General features: G+C 41.0%; 1 protein-coding gene across 4 annotated transcripts in view; it reads right to left on the bottom strand.

Moving 5' to 3' along the window:
- Positions 1 to 16,932, bottom strand: part of PKHD1 (PKHD1 ciliary IPT domain containing fibrocystin/polyductin) — a 281,171-nt gene that overhangs the window by 67,584 nt on the left and 196,655 nt on the right. For all 4 annotated transcript variants that reach the window (XM_027808650.2, XM_027808649.2, XM_027808651.2 and 1 more), the window contains 4 exons: positions 16,103 to 16,255; positions 14,855 to 15,733; positions 13,524 to 13,686; positions 9,415 to 9,575 (listed from right to left, as the gene is read on the bottom strand). In XM_027808650.2, coding sequence (XP_027664451.2) covers positions 9,415 to 9,575; positions 13,524 to 13,686; positions 14,855 to 15,733; positions 16,103 to 16,255 — 1,356 coding nt within the window. The remainder of the gene's footprint in view (positions 1 to 9,414; positions 9,576 to 13,523; positions 13,687 to 14,854; positions 15,734 to 16,102; positions 16,256 to 16,932) is intronic.

Raw genomic sequence — 16,932 nt, 5'->3', positions numbered from 1 at the left:
TGAAGGCAGTTCTCAAATCTCTCATTCACCTCTTCTCCTCAAGACAGTCATCCAACTTTGCCAGTCATTCTTCATAGCTTCTGTTTTCCAGATGCCTAACAATTCTTTTCACCTTTAACTGTTAGGCTCCTAAATTAATCCATGGGTGATGTGTGCATAAGTTACTCAGGTTTCATGGACCACCATCAATGTTTTATAAATCACAAATTAAGAACCACTACCCTGAAATAGCAGCCTCATCATGTCAACAATAAAAAAAGCTTATGCTCAGATTACAGAAAACATTTATATACAGAAGGGTAGATAGGTGGACATCAGATTTGTAACCACACTCCTAAATGAAGATAATGTGGTGGTTTGGGGCACTGAGCTTTTTTTTAGCTCACAGGGAAACAAATAGGCTCTTCGAGATTTCACAGACTCTAAAAATGGTGTCATTATTCTAAATAACTTCTTAAATACAGGAGTTCAGTTTTGAAAAGGACAAATCTGTTGTTTTATCCTCAGGGATTCAGGCTAAAAGGAGAAGCCAAGAATTTCTGATAGCAATTGTAAGCACAAACTATTTGCCGGCACGTCATCAAAAACAATTGCTGTCCTAAGGGCTAAGGTTGTCTCCCATAGTCAGGGACCTGACTTTAATATAACTTTTTCCAAATTTCATTATTCCTAATAGATATGTACACGTATTTTACATTTTATGCAACCAAACACTGGTGCATGCCTCTGTAAAAGTACCTGAGGAATTTAGAAAAGTAGGAAGGGCAGTACAAAAAGCTAACCTCCGTTTAGAGCAGTGAATGTGCGAAATGGGTGGGTTTGCCCAAGGTTTTTTTGATTCATCATGAGAAAAGCATTTGGTGCTCTCCATGGGAACAAGCACATGAAGTCTGATAGACTTATACATTTGTACGTATGTATCTATATGTATTGGAGCGAGTCCAGAGGAAGGCATGAATATGATCAGAGGGCTGGAGCAGCTCTCCTGTGAAGAAGCTGAGAGAGTTGGGGTTGTTCAGCCTGGAGAAGAGAAAGTTCCAGGGAGACCTCAGAGCACCTGCCAGTACCTAAAGGGGCCAACAAGAAAGAAGGGGAGGGGCTTTTTAGTAGGATCTGAAGCACTAGGACAAGAGAAAATGGTTTTAAACTGAAATAGGGGAGACTTAGGTTAGGTATTAGCAATAAATTCTTCCCTGTGAGGGCAGCGAGGCGCTGGCCCAGGCTGCCCAGAGCAGCTGTGGGTGCCCCATCCCTGGCAGGGCTCAAGGCCAGACTGGACGGGGCTCTGAGTAACCTGGTCTAGTGGAAGGTGGCCCTGCCCGTGGCAGGGGGTTGGCACTAGATGACCTTTGAAGGTCCCTTCCAACCCAAACCATTCCATAATTCTATTATGTATATGTATAAATGCATTTCTCTATGCTGACCACATGGACAATGAACAATGTCATTCATCTTATTTCCTAGCTTCTGAATTAAGGAAATAACATCCCTGGAAAAGGAAAAAAGCTATTTATTAGAGGCTGAGATGCAGCTCAGTTTGAGGGAATGTAATTTATAGTATTTCAAAATGGAACTGTCATATGGCCACATCAGCCCCAATGCTGACCTAGTTTGCTAAATCTCCAACTCTGCTCTACTCCTTCATGATTTACCAAAACAAATAATGCAGAGTGTCATTCCTTGGCAGAACTGTCCCCTAAGGCACAGTCTCATGGCGGCATCCAGAAAAAATGTGGGCCTTTCCCAACCGGTGGATTCATCACCCACAGATGTTCCTCATGCTGCCATGCTGCCCTCAGTTAACAGAGCTGATCCTTCAGTTCAGCAGGTTCATCTGTTTCACATCTGATGAGCCACCACAGAAGTATCAAAGATAAATACAAAAATAACTATTTCCCCTTTGGCTTACTTTAAACCTTGTTCTCCCATGAGCATCCAAATAATCCTCCCAACTTTGGTCTCAATTTAATTAAGGTCTGCTGAAATCTTTACCAGTCATGTGTTTTCAGGAAAATTAAGTAAAAGTTACAGGCATTTTCTGATCATATTGGGTTTTGTTTTTATAAAACAATAACTGGGTAACAGCTCTTTTAATGTCCTCCATTGCTACTTTCAACCCATTTTGCATGGGCCATTTATTGCAGAAAAAGAAAATCTCTATTTATGAACAACAACAAAAAAAAAAGCTTCAGAGGAAAACAATAAATGTTTCAGGCCAATATTGCATCTGTTTCATTCCTTGCAAATCTAGCAAACCTGCAGTCTGTTCTCAAACATCTTTAATTACTACACATGATTGTGCATAGCAGGTGTGGCTAATCATAGTCCTTGGAATATTAAATAAATATGGTGCAATATTTTCACCCAGCTTTAGCCCTAAGTTATACTGGCAGCCTATGTGTCAAAACTATACACTTCCTCAACTATTACTTGAGAATTTTAAGAATAAAAATTACCAGAAGAAAGATGATTGTACAAAAATCCTTCATCCACATCCCTGGGAATTTTAGACTGTTTACACCTAGATCTGACATTTTATCTTTTTTCTGATGAACCCAGCAAACTTCTCCATATTCGTTTATGACATTTGACTTCAATGCTACATGATCTTTCAGAGTTTTTTACATTACCTGTTGGCAAAATTGAGTATTTAAATATCTGTGCAAGTTGCTTCAGACAAACATTTACGTATGAAATACCTACACTTTTATCATCTGAAAATGTACCAATTACCTCTAGAGAGAAAACAAGACTACTGTAGGAATTTCACAGTTTTAGATTTGTCTAGATTGAAAAGAACATAGGAAAACATAGTCTCAGTTATCTGTTGGTCAGATCAGTTGTCCACAACACAATCCTCTCACCAATAGATTCCCACTAGAGCTGACTCTTTTTTTTTTTAATAAAATATTTCTTTAGCCTTAATAATAATAATAGTAATAATAACAACAATATTAATAACAATAATGATAATGATAATGATAATGATAATAATAATGTTTTGTAAGTTCGTTGTTTAAAACCACAAACATAATTTAAATGTTCAGTAAAGTTCCAAAAAATGCTCCAGGCGTGTTTTTTAATAAAAAAGTAGTATGTAAAATACACTCGGCTGATTCTAGTTAATGCAACCATACTGTTCAACCTGTCTAAGCAGGGTGGGGTGCTTTTAAATTAAGAGTCTGGCTGTCATGGTTTTGGAAGGGAATGCGTTAATGCAGTGACTGACCTTGGGTGAGTCACAAATTCTGTACTCTGCCTAGGAAACTAGTGTGAAAATATACGCCAATCCCACAGGGGTATTACAGACTTAAATTTCACTGATACTTCTACTGTAGTCAAAGAACTTACAAGGAGGTGCCAGATTTTACTAGTGTAAGGTAGAAAATAAATGCAATTATTCACAGGAAAAGCAAGGAGCACATATTAACAACAGGAAGAAAAAGTTGCATGATAGCTAAATCCTATAGCCCAGAACTTCATAATCCTTCAGTACACCAGAATTACTCCAGTAAGTGAAAGTAGAAGACAGACTACATCAGTTACCCTATCAAATTGCTTGAATGCAAACCTAAAGATCTTTCTGCATCTCTTTAGAAACCAGCGTGGAAGTCATATTGGGAACTCTGCATTATAATTAACAATTCCATGAGACACGGGAAGATTATTCTTCTGGCCAAATTTGAAGCCATGCTAAAGGGTAAGAATAAGATTGGGATGGACTTACTTTTGGATTTGCACAAGATCACTGAGGGCTGGTGTAGTGGGTTGACCTTGGCTGGATGCCAGGGGCCCACCCAGCTGTTCTATCACACCCCACCTCAGCAGAACAGAGGGGGAGAAAATAAGATGGAAAAAAACCCCACAACTTGTGGGTAAACATAAAAGCAGTTTATTGAAGCAACAGCGAAAGTTGCACATGTTAAAGTGAAGGAAAACAAAAGATGTTATTCTCTACTTCCCATCAGCAGGTGATGTTTGGCCCCTTCCTGAGAAGCAGGGCTGCAGTACATGTAGAAGTTGTTCCAGAAGACAAATGTAGCAAATATCGAATGCCACCCACATATTTCCTCCTTTCTCTAAGCTTTGATATTTGAGCAGCCATCATATGGTATGGAATATCCCGTTGGTCGCTTTGGGTCAGCTGTCCTGGTTATGTCCCTTCCCAAAATCTTGCCCACCCCCCGCCTACTGGGGGAAGCAGGGGGGGTTGTGGGGGGAAGGTTGGTGAGACAGCCTTGGTGCTGTGGGAGCACTGCGCAGCAGCAGTCAAACCACTGGTGTGATATCCCCACCTTTCTAGCCCCCAGTACAAGCACAGCACTGTGAGGGCTGCTATGGGGCTCGGCCAGACCCAATACCACTGGGCATCTGCCTGCATGAATATGAACATTCAAAGGCACCTGTCCTAACATCTGGAATCCTCATAGTCTAATGTTTAATTACAAATATAAGCTGAGATTAAAGAACTGTACAGCAAGCTGCAATCTTTCAGCTTTGCTTGGAAAGTCAGTCTGCAAGTGAGATACTGGCAGACAGTTTTTCTGATGACCATTTCCTTTCTTTGCTTCCCTTGCCACATTCTGATTTCTCCAGCTATAACCCCATCATAATATCTCTCCTACAAGGCAGGATAAAAGAAGTCAAAGAAGTTGTTAAATCACTGATATTTGCTCATTTCTGCTTTTCTTAGTCACTTTATCACTAAATTGGATGACTGACACTGGCAATAATTTAATATTCATGTTAGCTCATTTGTTCCCCAAGGCTCGATCCTGGGCCCCATGCTGTTCACCATCTTTATAAATGATCTGGATGATAGGATTGAAAGCACCCTCGCCAAACTTGCTGATGACACTAAACTGGATGATGAGGTGTACACATCAGAAAGGAAAACCATCTTACAGAGAGACCTGGACAAGCTGGAAGAGTGGACTAGCAAGAACTATATGAAGTTTAACAAAGACAAGTGCCAAGACCTGCACCTCTAACCAAACAGCCCAGTACAGGCTAGGATCTGTGTGGCTGGAGAGCAGCCTTGTTGAAAAAGACCTGGGGGTCCTGGTGGACAGCAAGATGAACATAATTTAGCAGTGCACTGATGAAGCAACAAAGGCAAAATCAGATCCTGGGCTGCATCCACAGAGGCATTGCTAGCAGACATGGAGATATGACCATCTCACTCTACTCAGTGCTTATCAGGCCACACCTGTGTTCACTTTTGGTCCCTACAATTCAAGAAAGATGCAGACAGACTGGAAAGGATCCAAAGGCAGGCCACAAAGATGATCAAAGGGCTGGAGAACCTGTCCTATGAGGAAAGACTGAATTACAGAACCACAGAATAGTCAGGGCTGGAAGGAACCTCAGATCATCTAGTCCAACCCCCTGCTAAAGTAGGTTCTCCTAGAGCAGGTTGCACAGAGTCATATCCAGTTGGGTTTTGTGTGCCTCCAGAGAAGGAGACTGCACAGCTTCTCTGGGCAGCCTGTTCCAGTGCTCTGTCACCCTCAAAGTAAAGAGGTATTTCCTCATATTCAGTTGGAACTTCCTGTTCTCAACACCTGAGTTAGGTCTTTTCTCCTTGGAGAAGACAAGGCTCAGGGAGGACCCCATCACAGTATTCCAGTACTCAAACAGAAGCCATGAAGGCTCTCTCTTCACAAGAAGCCACATGGAGAAGACAAGGGGCAACAGGCACTATTTGCACCAGAAAAGGTCTCATCTCAATATAAGAAGTAAATCTTTTACAGTGAGAACAATCATTCAGTGGAACAACCTCCCTAGGGACATGGTAGAGCTTCCATCACTGGAGGTTTTCTAGATGTGATTGGACAAGATGCTAGATAATCTCTTCTAGGGTCCCTTTTCCACAAGATGCTGGACCAGATGATCTTTTGAGGTCCCTTCCTGCCTGGGCTGTTTTATGTTTCTATGATTATTCAGCCCAAATTACTTCCAAAAATGCCTAGAAAATATCTGCCAGCAGGAAGAAAATGTGTGTCTGCAGGCTGTAGACTAAAACCTGAAAAAATTGGTTTAATCTCTCAGACATACATGTATCAGCCCACTTCAGTTGTGCCCTTAAGGTGTCCATCTCGCTTTGTTCACTAGAAAGGACACTGAAGACAATGGAAGTGGGGTCAGCTGAATCTTCTACCAGCCTCTGGCCTTCAGCTACAGTTCCACCAAGGGAAGGCAACAAACTTCAATGTCTCTGGGAGTTGTGTGTTGTCAGATTACAGGCATGAGGCAGTACAATAAACAGAGCCCTATAAATATTGCGGGTAGCCAGCAAATGGTCGAAACTAACTGTAGAAGTGATGGTTGTATCAGGTCTCCTTCGTGGAGTAGGGCTTTTAATGTGGACACAGAACTCAACTGAGTACACAAACTGTTCATTTACCCTTCATTCCTCAGCTAGACACACGCATGTTTATAGCTAGTTCTGCTGTACAGGTTGTGATTCTGGTATTTCCTGTATTGTGGTACCATTTGCTGCTCCAGGCCTGGCCCCAAGCTCTTTTGTAAGAGGTTTGGTATAGAGATGAGTTTTGAGAGAAAAACATTTTGTCATCCAAAAATGGCAGCTCAAAGAGATTAAAATAGTTACAAATTCATGTTAAACTCATTAAATTGTTTTGGATAATTTGAAAAATGATACTGTGAAAGTTCCTCATAAATGATTCAGGGGTGTGCGTGCTGGAAAACATTTCATTCTAAACTTTCGCAGCATTATATTTAAAAGAAAAAAGCAAAAAGTACCTTTAGATTGAAAAATAATTATGCTTTGTTTAACTCAAAACCAGTTTTGTTGTTGCTCATTTTTCTTTTAGTAGAAATAATAATAACAAAAATCTTTTATCTATTCCCTCCTGGTTTGTTGGGGTTTTTTTCTGAATTCTCTGTTTATCCAGAAAACTAAACCTTCAGTTTCACGTGAACAACTCTGCTTCTACAGAAAGCCAAAATAAGAAGACCTGGTCCCTTACCCAAAGAACTAAGACAGCACATAAAAGATCAAGCACACAGGAGGAACCCAGAAAGACAAAAGACCAAGCACACAGGAAGACAAAAGAAAAAAAAAAAGTGGGTACATAATTAATTATACATTGCATGGCTTGCTACTGCCCACCTGCAGTGGGCAGATTTCAAGAAGCAAAGCGGCCCTTCCTTGCCTGTTGCATACACACACACACATATATAAATAATATATAACACATATTCTATATTGATTGCATTTTCAATAAAAGATGTCATGCAAATTCAGAGGCATTGATATCAAACTGAATGATCCCCTGTGCCTCAGTTATGGCTCTCACAGCTTCTTCCCTATGTATTCTTCTGAGAAAGCATCTTCCTGGCTTTTGCATCCCTCAAGTATAACGCATGTTTTGGTTTGCTCCCCCTGGAGTAATCAAAATATCTAGGAATGGCTGAGGGCAAATAATTTCTAAGCTGATTGTCCAAACTGGAAGCTTAAAGGGAATGTATATATATATGCACCTGCATAAAGGTGTACTTAAGAGGATGTGGAAAGCCAGAGCTCTTAAGTCTCAAAGAAACTTGTGTCCCTCACAAGGGAATGGCAAGGATGTTGTGTAGCTACCTGAAAAGTCTATCTCTTGTTTCTGTGGTTAGTCAGGCTAGCAGAGAACTAGCCACTGCATTGCAGTGCTCTGATGAAGCTGCTGGAAGTGGTCAGAATTACTTAGGTTTGCCACTGGTAACCTGAGTGGTAACTCAGGGACAAAAGGTACCAGGTGGACACATGGATGAGAGACTCAGCAGGTGGGTCTTGACCACTCAGATAACGTAAGTACCAAATGGTCATCTGGATTCAGGAAAGGCAGTACTTCAGAAAGGCAGATATTAAAGCCAAAAGCTGCTCAACAACATCATAACACCACCATCTCCACTGGCCTTGAAGCACTGTCATGCCAAGGGTGAATCTGGCCCCATGGAAGGCCTGTGGGGGCAGGAAAGGCGAGCGTTTTCTCCTGCTTGTCTAGCACGAGAGCCTGTGTTGCAATGTGCAAAATACTCCATACTGCAACTTTCAAGAAGGAGGAGGAGGGGGTAGAGAAGGGAAGAAGGTGACTATGAATTCACCTGCACATCAGGCTGTGCCTTTCCAAATGTCAACATCGAGAGGAAAGGAACTGCAGGTCAGAATGGGAAATACAGAGGAATTTAACACACAGTTGTGAAGGCAGGGGGAAAAAAGATCTTCATTCATATTTGGGCAGCAAGAAGAAAACAGCAATTTTGTTACAGCCTCAGAAGCAGGCAGCGTTTACCATATGCTGTCACCTCCATTCCACAAGAAGATAAACCCTGTGGAGTGCAGGTTGCACTGTCAGTGCACTTTAGATGGTGCAGATTCCTGGCACGCCTGTGACTGTGTACCAGGGTGTGTTAAAAATGGTATGAATGTAAATAAAATCCATGTTCTGTATGCAAAAAGATGTATGCATTAATATGCAGGTGTTAAGTGGTAATACCGCTAGGGTATCGCACTTGCATGCAATTCATAGTCAGGACAGAAAAGGTGGAGTAAAAACCAGTGTGTTTACAACTAAAGAACACATTAATCAGCCCTGTAAGCAGCCAGTTCGAGTGGGATCCTTAGAGGAAAAGCCTTTACTGGGTACACATTAGGCATTTTGTTTAAAGATTAAAGTTCTGGTGTTTAATCAGTATTAGAGTGGGATGGAAAACAGGATTAATTACAGTCCCTTCCATCAGTCTCCCATACCGCTGAAGTCACACATGATGCGCCTTTTCAGCAAAATGTCCGCCTTCAGCAGCAGGCACAGGAAACGCTAATTCTAATTAAAGAGTTTATTTGGAATCAGAGAGCAGAGTTTTAATCAGGATGAGAATGGAGCCTTGCTGTGTGAACCTTCAGAAAGTGGTTACTGAGCAGAATGGGCCTTTTTAAACCAGAGGGAGCGTTCTTTAAACTTCTGGAGTGGGTTTTGAGCTTGATTGTCTCCTCAGTGGGATACGGATGAAAATCCTTGCTGGGCCAATTATTGTTATTGTTTTGCACTTACATAGCATTCACACGGCATGTGTCAGTGGTCCCAGAGGGTTTTGCAAAGGGCACATAAGTTCTGTTCTGGTCTTAAAGTGAATTAATTAAACCCCAAAGGGGCTTAAGGATGCCAGGTGACATGATTCTGCAAGAAGGCAGAGAGGCACTGGTGGACACGGAGCAGTGCAATGAGGCCTGCCAGACTTCTACACTATAATTCACTACATCCATCCTGGAAAGGCATCACACAATCTGGGACCACCACCATCTCGTCCTCAGCTGTAGGTCTCAGTGAAAGCCTGGGGTGAAATTGTATCCCATGGGTCAAATGTATGCATGACTTTGCAAGCACTGCTGACAGCACAGGTACTTACCAGCTTGCAAGTAGAACTGTATCCATTCAAATTCTGACTTTGGGAAAACAGAAACAGGTGGATCTAGGTCCAAGACACCTCCATCCAAATCCTTGAAAAGCGCCTTCCTCGAGCCTTTGCATCTCTTTTCAGGGAACATGGTGTCTTCAGAAGTCTGTACACTGACAGGTAGGAGAGGTAATGTTATTATGGAGAAGAGAACAAAGGAAACATTTTGTGCTCTTGTTTGTAATTTATTTACACTGGAAACAAACACTCCTGCACATACATGCAATGTCTTAATATTTACCAGATGAACTCACATGCCCGAGAAAAGTAAAAAATGGAAAATTAGTGAAAATGAAAGAAACCTAAGCATACTTTGGCATACTCTGCAAAGAAATTCTGCAGCAATATTGATATTTTGGCCTGTTTGTATCCAAACTGACAAAAAAAAAACAACAACTCAACATCCTCTCTTTCCAAATGTTGGCTGGGTTTGGACAGAGAAAGTCATCTTCTTTCCAACATAACTTCTATTTCCATATGTCTTCCTCCTTGGGGCTGGTTTTGGCCAGTGTGGACCATCACTGTCCTTAAAACCAGCTATACAGTTGCAGTTTGAGTAACTCTGGATCCTTTTTGGCTTTTCTGATTTGAGGAACTGCAATGATGCAACCATCAATATAACCACGCAGATGAAACCTGTAGTTGCTGAGTGAAGGAGAAACATGTATTGGCTGTTATGGCACGAAGCAACGAGGAATATCTGTGCTGCAGTGTACAGTGCTGATACAGAACAGGCATTGCTCTTTCACATCCACCAGATGATGGATTGTTTAGTTATTGCTTAAAGATTGGTGTGTGTTGTACGTAGTATTTTGTTAAAAAGCGCTGGCTGCCCAGTAGTACCTGTTTGCCTTGCTCTTACCTCTGCACTTTGGAATGGGAAAGCCCTCTGAAGGGTCAGAAAATTGCACCTTCCCATAAACAACTATATTTATGCAGATGAAAGCATGAAGCAAGGTTAAATGGCAGAATATATGAGAAAGGGAGCCAGAAGGGCACACACATCTTAAACAAAAGCTTGGAGACTCCTGGAACAAGCAGGAGGAAGATTTACAGTCAGGCCACAGAGGGTCCATCTATCCAAGTTAGCCAGTTTCAGAACCCATGCTTTTCCTAGATCAGCTGGTACAGTCTGTCCATGTTTGTAGAGTTAAATTCCTTTAGCATTCAAAACAGGATGGTCACATTCAAACTATCAGTTTAGAAAAGTCCTTGAGCAGTTCCTGAGCTATGACACTAGTTGGGTCAACGCTAGCTGGCTCATGTCAAAAACAAGCCAGTGACCATGCTAAGAGTTGAACAGTGCTAAAACTCAAGTTCTGATGGCCAGTTCCTTGGCTCTACTTAATTTGCTAGTATTAACATAACCATAAGAAACAAATTAAAGAGACTTCTGCTAAGGATTCAGAGAAGCTTGTTGCAGGTGAAGGAGCCACTTAACATTTCTAAAGCAGAAGCAAACTTGAAAGAGAAATAACTTTCTAATAGGACACAGTGCATAAGGATTGCTATGTTTATAACCCTGTTTTGTTTGTTGTTGCTGTTCTTTCATAATCAGGTGTTTGGGACTGTGTCTGAAAGGATTATTGTCCTAATTTATGTTTTAATACAAAGATGGGTTTGGAGATTCAATGTAACTTTCGTGGTTTTGATGGTCTTAAAGTGAATTGCACATGGATTTCACCCCAAAGGTACACCTGAGCCAGGGTTTCATCACCTAATCACACATATCTAGTAGTAACTGATTACTCAACCAGTACTGTCTCCCAGACAACAAATAGCTACTTCTCTCTTTCTAATGACAGATTCAGGTCCTAAGAATAGAACTAAACCATACTTTGAAAATAAGACTAATCAGGTTAGCGTTTCAGAGCATTAGTCCAAACAAGGACAAAGCTCTTTTTGGATGCCATGATATTGTATTTCATCAAGTTACATCTAATTTCAAAAAAAGTTTATCTAATTTTATCATCAGTATACTCTCAGGAGGGATTTGTAACTTTAGTGGCTTGAAGCAGACAAAAAAGGCTATAAATGTCTATGTAAATCATTAAAAACTGGCATCCATGGAGGGAGGTATCTGCAACAGGACATGTTTGTTGGAGGAGAGCTCACCTCACCTGAGACATATATGTGACAGTTGAGATTAATCATTTCCTAGACAAGGGTCTCTATTGACTACAGAAAGAATTTAGTGTTTTCTTTAGATTATACACTTAATTTTTTGATCACTGAAGTGCAGTGAGCTAAATCACATTTTGAGAATTTTAAGTGCTTTTAACTGCATTTTGACTAAAGGTTTAACACAGCTTAAAGGAACTAGCCAAGTGGCCATATCATTCCTATTACAAAATACAATGAAAGACGATGACTTGTAATCCAGAGAAGTCCAGGAAAACATCTTCAGATTACTACATGGTCTTGAAGAAAAATTAGAATTTCTTGTGCTCAGATTGGAACAACTCAATTATTGGTATTTTGAATGTAGAGGTTTACAGGAATGGCAGAGAAACAAATGGGACAATGCCCCCAGCAAACACAGCTCAAAATAGATGGAGAACAAAGATAGTTCCTCTGATCCTGACAGCTAGTTCAATTCCTGGACATTTCTCAGAAGATCCAGCGTTTCAGCTGGTTAGGTCTACTAGTAGGACAAGCAAAGTATCTCATGGTGTTGCTGTATTGTCTGATGTTTCCATTTCCTCTCTTGCTCTAAGGCAATTCTCACCTTCTCTTTGACAGGACATATCCACCAAGACATCCCTCCAGGATGCTGAAGCATTGTTATGCAGCCACAGCCCAGGTCAAGCTCAGCAGCTGCAGAGGTGGATTAAATAAATGCACGCAGATAATGCACAAGGAGTACTGAGGGATGTAATCACCGCAGAGGTTTGCCAGACTACTAGGAAAGCATTCAGTTATCCATATGCATTCATCATGTTTGAAAATCACCAGCCCTTGCAGTGGACTCTGTATTCAGCAGCTCACTAATAGCATAATATTGTGGGATGGACACAAAAGTGAAACATAATGGGAGCTGACAAGCTGGACAGGTCTCAGAAATCTACACTCAAACTAATGCCCAGAGCAAAAAGCAAAAATTCTGGCAGAAGGCTGGAGGGGCTCTAAACATAGCAGTGTGGGACACCTCCAATTATTTTTGACTGGCAAGTGGAGTCCATGCTGGATTTTTTTGCTACTTCAAGGCTTTCCTGACATAGCCTCTGTGCTGTGTTCTCTGGTTGTAATAAATAAATAGGCATGTGGTTTCCATTGGACGTGGTATGTTTAAACTGCTGCAACCAGCAGTGTTTTAAGGTTATAGATGAAGCTTTTCCCTCCCTCTTCCATGTTTCTACATGCACAGACGATATTCTCCCTGGGCAGGAGCAGTTCTGGCAATCATTTGACATCTCACAGCCTGCCTGGTACTGACCAACATTTCCAATGTGATCTCGCAGGCAAAAATCAAGCTCCGCTTCCCCAATCAAAAGGACATTCCGTATCTCAGGGTTTTTTGCTGGAGGTCCTGACATTTTCTGAAGCTTGCGGTTGAGAATTCAGAGGTGCTCAGGATGGAGTTTTAAGAAATGGGATATGTGGGGCTTGTTCTGCTATACAAATGTCAGTAAAAAGGGAAATCCGAGAGGATTATTCTGGAGAAGCACCTTGATGGAATCTGAACCTTAAATTTTCAAAAATTGCCCTAGACTAAGTTTGCTAAGGTTTTTCTTCTCTTTTTTTTCTTTTTTTCTTTGCTTTTTTTTTTTTTCCCCCCTGGATTTCAGTTTTTCTGTGCATGTTTGTTTGATGGCTGAGCCTGACTTTTGACAGACAGGAGCAGTACAAAAGCAGAGACAGAGACAAAGAATGGGACTGCTCTGCAGCTAGACATCCAGTCTAAGCTAATTGCTTAAAATCATTGTAAGACAATAAAAAAAAACAGCTGATACAGAGGTGAAGATGGGCCCAAAACTGAGGGTGCTCTTTTTTTTTTCTTTTTCTTTTTTTTTTTCCCCCACAAGCCATTGAAAAATATAGTTCAAAATGAAACATATTACCTTGTTGGGTGAAAGTAGAACTTGTCCCTCTCATTGACATGTAACATCCTTGATGACTCTGCTGTGATAAGAGGCATGATGCCTAAATGGTCAGCATTTGACATGATGCAGACATCCCTGTCTTCACTGTAGCAGCTTTTTGTAAAACCAGTAAAGGTGACTTCTGCCAGGGATTAAGAGAAGATCAAGTGAGGAAAAGTGGTTGGGGAAGTGCCAGAAGTAGAGAAAGAAAGGCTCTATGACATTTTCCATGTTAAATTGCTCCCATATGTGTGTGTGTGTGTGTATACATATATATATGTACAAATAATTTTTGTATCAGAATAATTGCTTGATCATAGATCCTCAGTTGGCTTTAGAATATTTTGTAGCCAAGTTACGTCCTAAGTTGACACAAGCCAAGTCATACCCATATGAAATGAAGTCAAACAAAATGGTAACTGAGAAAGAAACAAAAGTAAGAATGATTAAGAAATTTTCATCTGAATGAGTAAGAACCAGTCTAATGACAACATGCCTTGGACAGTTTATCCACTTGCCAGATAAGAACAGAAAATGAGCTGGGTCTGGTAACACAGGCTTGGCTCTGGCACTGAACTGTTACGCAGCTACAAAATCCATGGTTTTGCCGCAAGTTTTCTGCAATACCCTAGGCAATTCTGTTTGTCTTTCTCTGATTCTCTTATTCTTCAGTAAAAAGAGGATAATGTATTTTCTTACAGAAGTAGGTAGCAATGAGGGATAAAGGCATGAAAAACTGAGGTATTTAGATCCCACCATGGCAAGCAGCTATTTAGGTTCTGCTAAATGCAAATACTACTCTGGGGACTGTAAAATTCATTTGAACCAAAGACGAGGGATACATAACTGACTTTTATTCCTCTTGTGCAATCCCTTCTAACAATAAAAGCCATAACTGTTTCTGTGCAGCTGTAGTCATTATGTTCTACGCAAATTCTATACAAAGTGTGCTATTCACTTCTCAAACTTGTTATCTTTATTTAGCTAGAGGTAACTGTAGATCAGAGAGATGAATCAGGTGGAAAAATAGATAGTACAAAAGGCAGGCATGTTTGAGATAAAATATATACATTAGCACATGACATAATTATCCTGCAGTAAATGCAGTAAATGAAAAATACCAAATAATTAATTTCTTTTTAATGAACGTATCAAACTGGTGAGCAATTCTGTTACTAATTCCACTGAGGCTTGGATTTCTCCACCATGACCACTTGTGGTGTGGAAAGCTGTAACTTCAATTGGAAAAATTAAATTAGTCAAGAAAAGCAGTGACAGAATAGTCTGCCTAGTGGACATGGAAGACCAACCTTTCAGCTTCATGAGCCCCAGGACTTTTGGACAATGCCCAGTCTTGTGCCATGGGTTTTCTGGCCTTTGGCTGAGAACAGTGGTAAATGTAGGCCATAAAATCCCAACACGGCCTCTTAGAGGGTAGGATGGTGGTCGATCCTTGGCTGTTAGATCAGCTGAGTGAGGCTTGATCCTGTCTGTGATACAGTCAAAAGTTGAGCTTGTTGCCACAATGATGGAGTTTCTAAGCTCTATGAATCTTTTCCCTGTGTGGCATTGCATGGCGTAGAGACAGTACACTACTGGCATGAGACCCACGGTGTTGTCCACCAGCACCACATTGTCCATGACGACGCTGCTTCCAAGATGGAACATGACACCATAGTCATAATTCTTATAGGATAGAAAGCCTGTGATTCTCGTGCAGGTCTGAAATCCATCTTCCTGATAGAGATGAATACCATGGAGACATGAATGAGCCACATTTTCACTGCAGTACTCTCTATCTAACAAACAATCTTGGCCCCTGACATGGAAGCCAATTCGCTCAGATCCTGCCACAGCATTGCCACAGAGCGAGACACCAATTACAAGGTTCACCTTGATGGCAGCAACCCAGTTTAGTGAGCCTTCTGGCTGCCTGCTCAGAATAACAAGGTTCCTGATGAGAGAATGATTTTGCCCTTCCAAATCAATGCCAGGTCCAACTGTATTGAACACCATGTTATCATGCAACAAGATCCAGCTGCTCATGACCGCTTTAATGCCAGCTCCGCAGCTACTACTGATGCTGGATGACACCACTGAGGACTTTTGAGATATGTTCCTGAATTCGACGGCAGAAAGCTGAGGAGGCCCAAAGTTCAAAAATTCTGTATTTAAGATTTGAAGGACACCTGCAATGAGATAACTATAGTGAAACAGAAGCTTACAAAATTACTTCAGAACTGGTAAGGGTGACAGCCATCTAAACAGTACTCAGGCATATAATAGCAGGCAGTCTTTGCCAGCGTATTGCCAGCAATGGATATTTGATAATAAATATATATAAAGTTACAGCAGAAAACATCTAACCACAGAACAGACCCTCCTAAAATATATCCCATTATGTATGAAATATTATTAGCACTCAAGTTTCATACATGTTGCAGAGTCATAGTTCACTTAGAGTTGCACAGCACATGTGAACGGATACATCCGTTCTTAGACTGTACTTTCTCAGGCAGAACTGGTCTGGTCAAGGAGGACAGGTGAATCTCAAGTACCTTCAAACTCTCTTCCACCAGAGTCTGTAAAACGTCCCACCAGCATCCTCCCAGTGCAAACCACATCAGATTTTATCTGTATGTTCCGTGTTAAGAGTCCAACCTCCGCAGCCAAAGGGATGCGTCTACCGTCTTCTGTGTCATGGGAATGCCCTGGAGAGTTTCAAGAAAGAAAATGTGATAAGTGTCTATCATACCTATAAACCATTGCTTTGAGGGACATAAAGCCTGACAGCTTATGCTCAGCCTCTCTTCAGAATATGCGCTGACATTCAGGTGTGTTTTTCCTCCAGCACAACCTACATGCATCAACACAAAAACAGAAAGGCCACCTGCCCATCAAATATTCACCACGCACTTATATTTTACCAACATTTTTCATTTTTAGAAAAAGAATGTGCTAAACCTTTTCCCTGCGGTGTGCAGACGCCAAATCAATGAACAGATTCACACTTCATCTTTTCTAAGCTATATGTGCTGGAGTTATTCTTCAGTATGCTGCAGAGCTGATCTCCATGAATTCTCATTAGGATCAGACCAATGACAATGCTAAAAACAACTTGCACGGAGTCTTGTTGTGGTTGTGTGCATTTTCTAAACAAAGCCTTCCTAAACGAGACTTTTGAGAGAGTTTATGCAGATGTCTAGCTTGGAATTAGACTCAGGTGACTTCAGATACCTACAGATATGATTTACTTATCCAAACTGGTTTTATGCACAATGGAGAGCAATAGGCAATTCTCAAGTGTGATTTGTTATCTATTTTACACATCTGCTTTAGGGGGAGATTAAATAGAAACAAGAAGTATGTGGTTTTTTGCTTTGATTAT

Source organism: Falco cherrug, chromosome 6, assembly GCF_023634085.1.
Source record: "Falco cherrug isolate bFalChe1 chromosome 6, bFalChe1.pri, whole genome shotgun sequence".
In the NCBI taxonomy this organism is placed as follows: domain Eukaryota; kingdom Metazoa; phylum Chordata; class Aves; order Falconiformes; family Falconidae; genus Falco; species Falco cherrug.
This window is presented reverse-complemented; position numbering and strand designations above follow the sequence as displayed.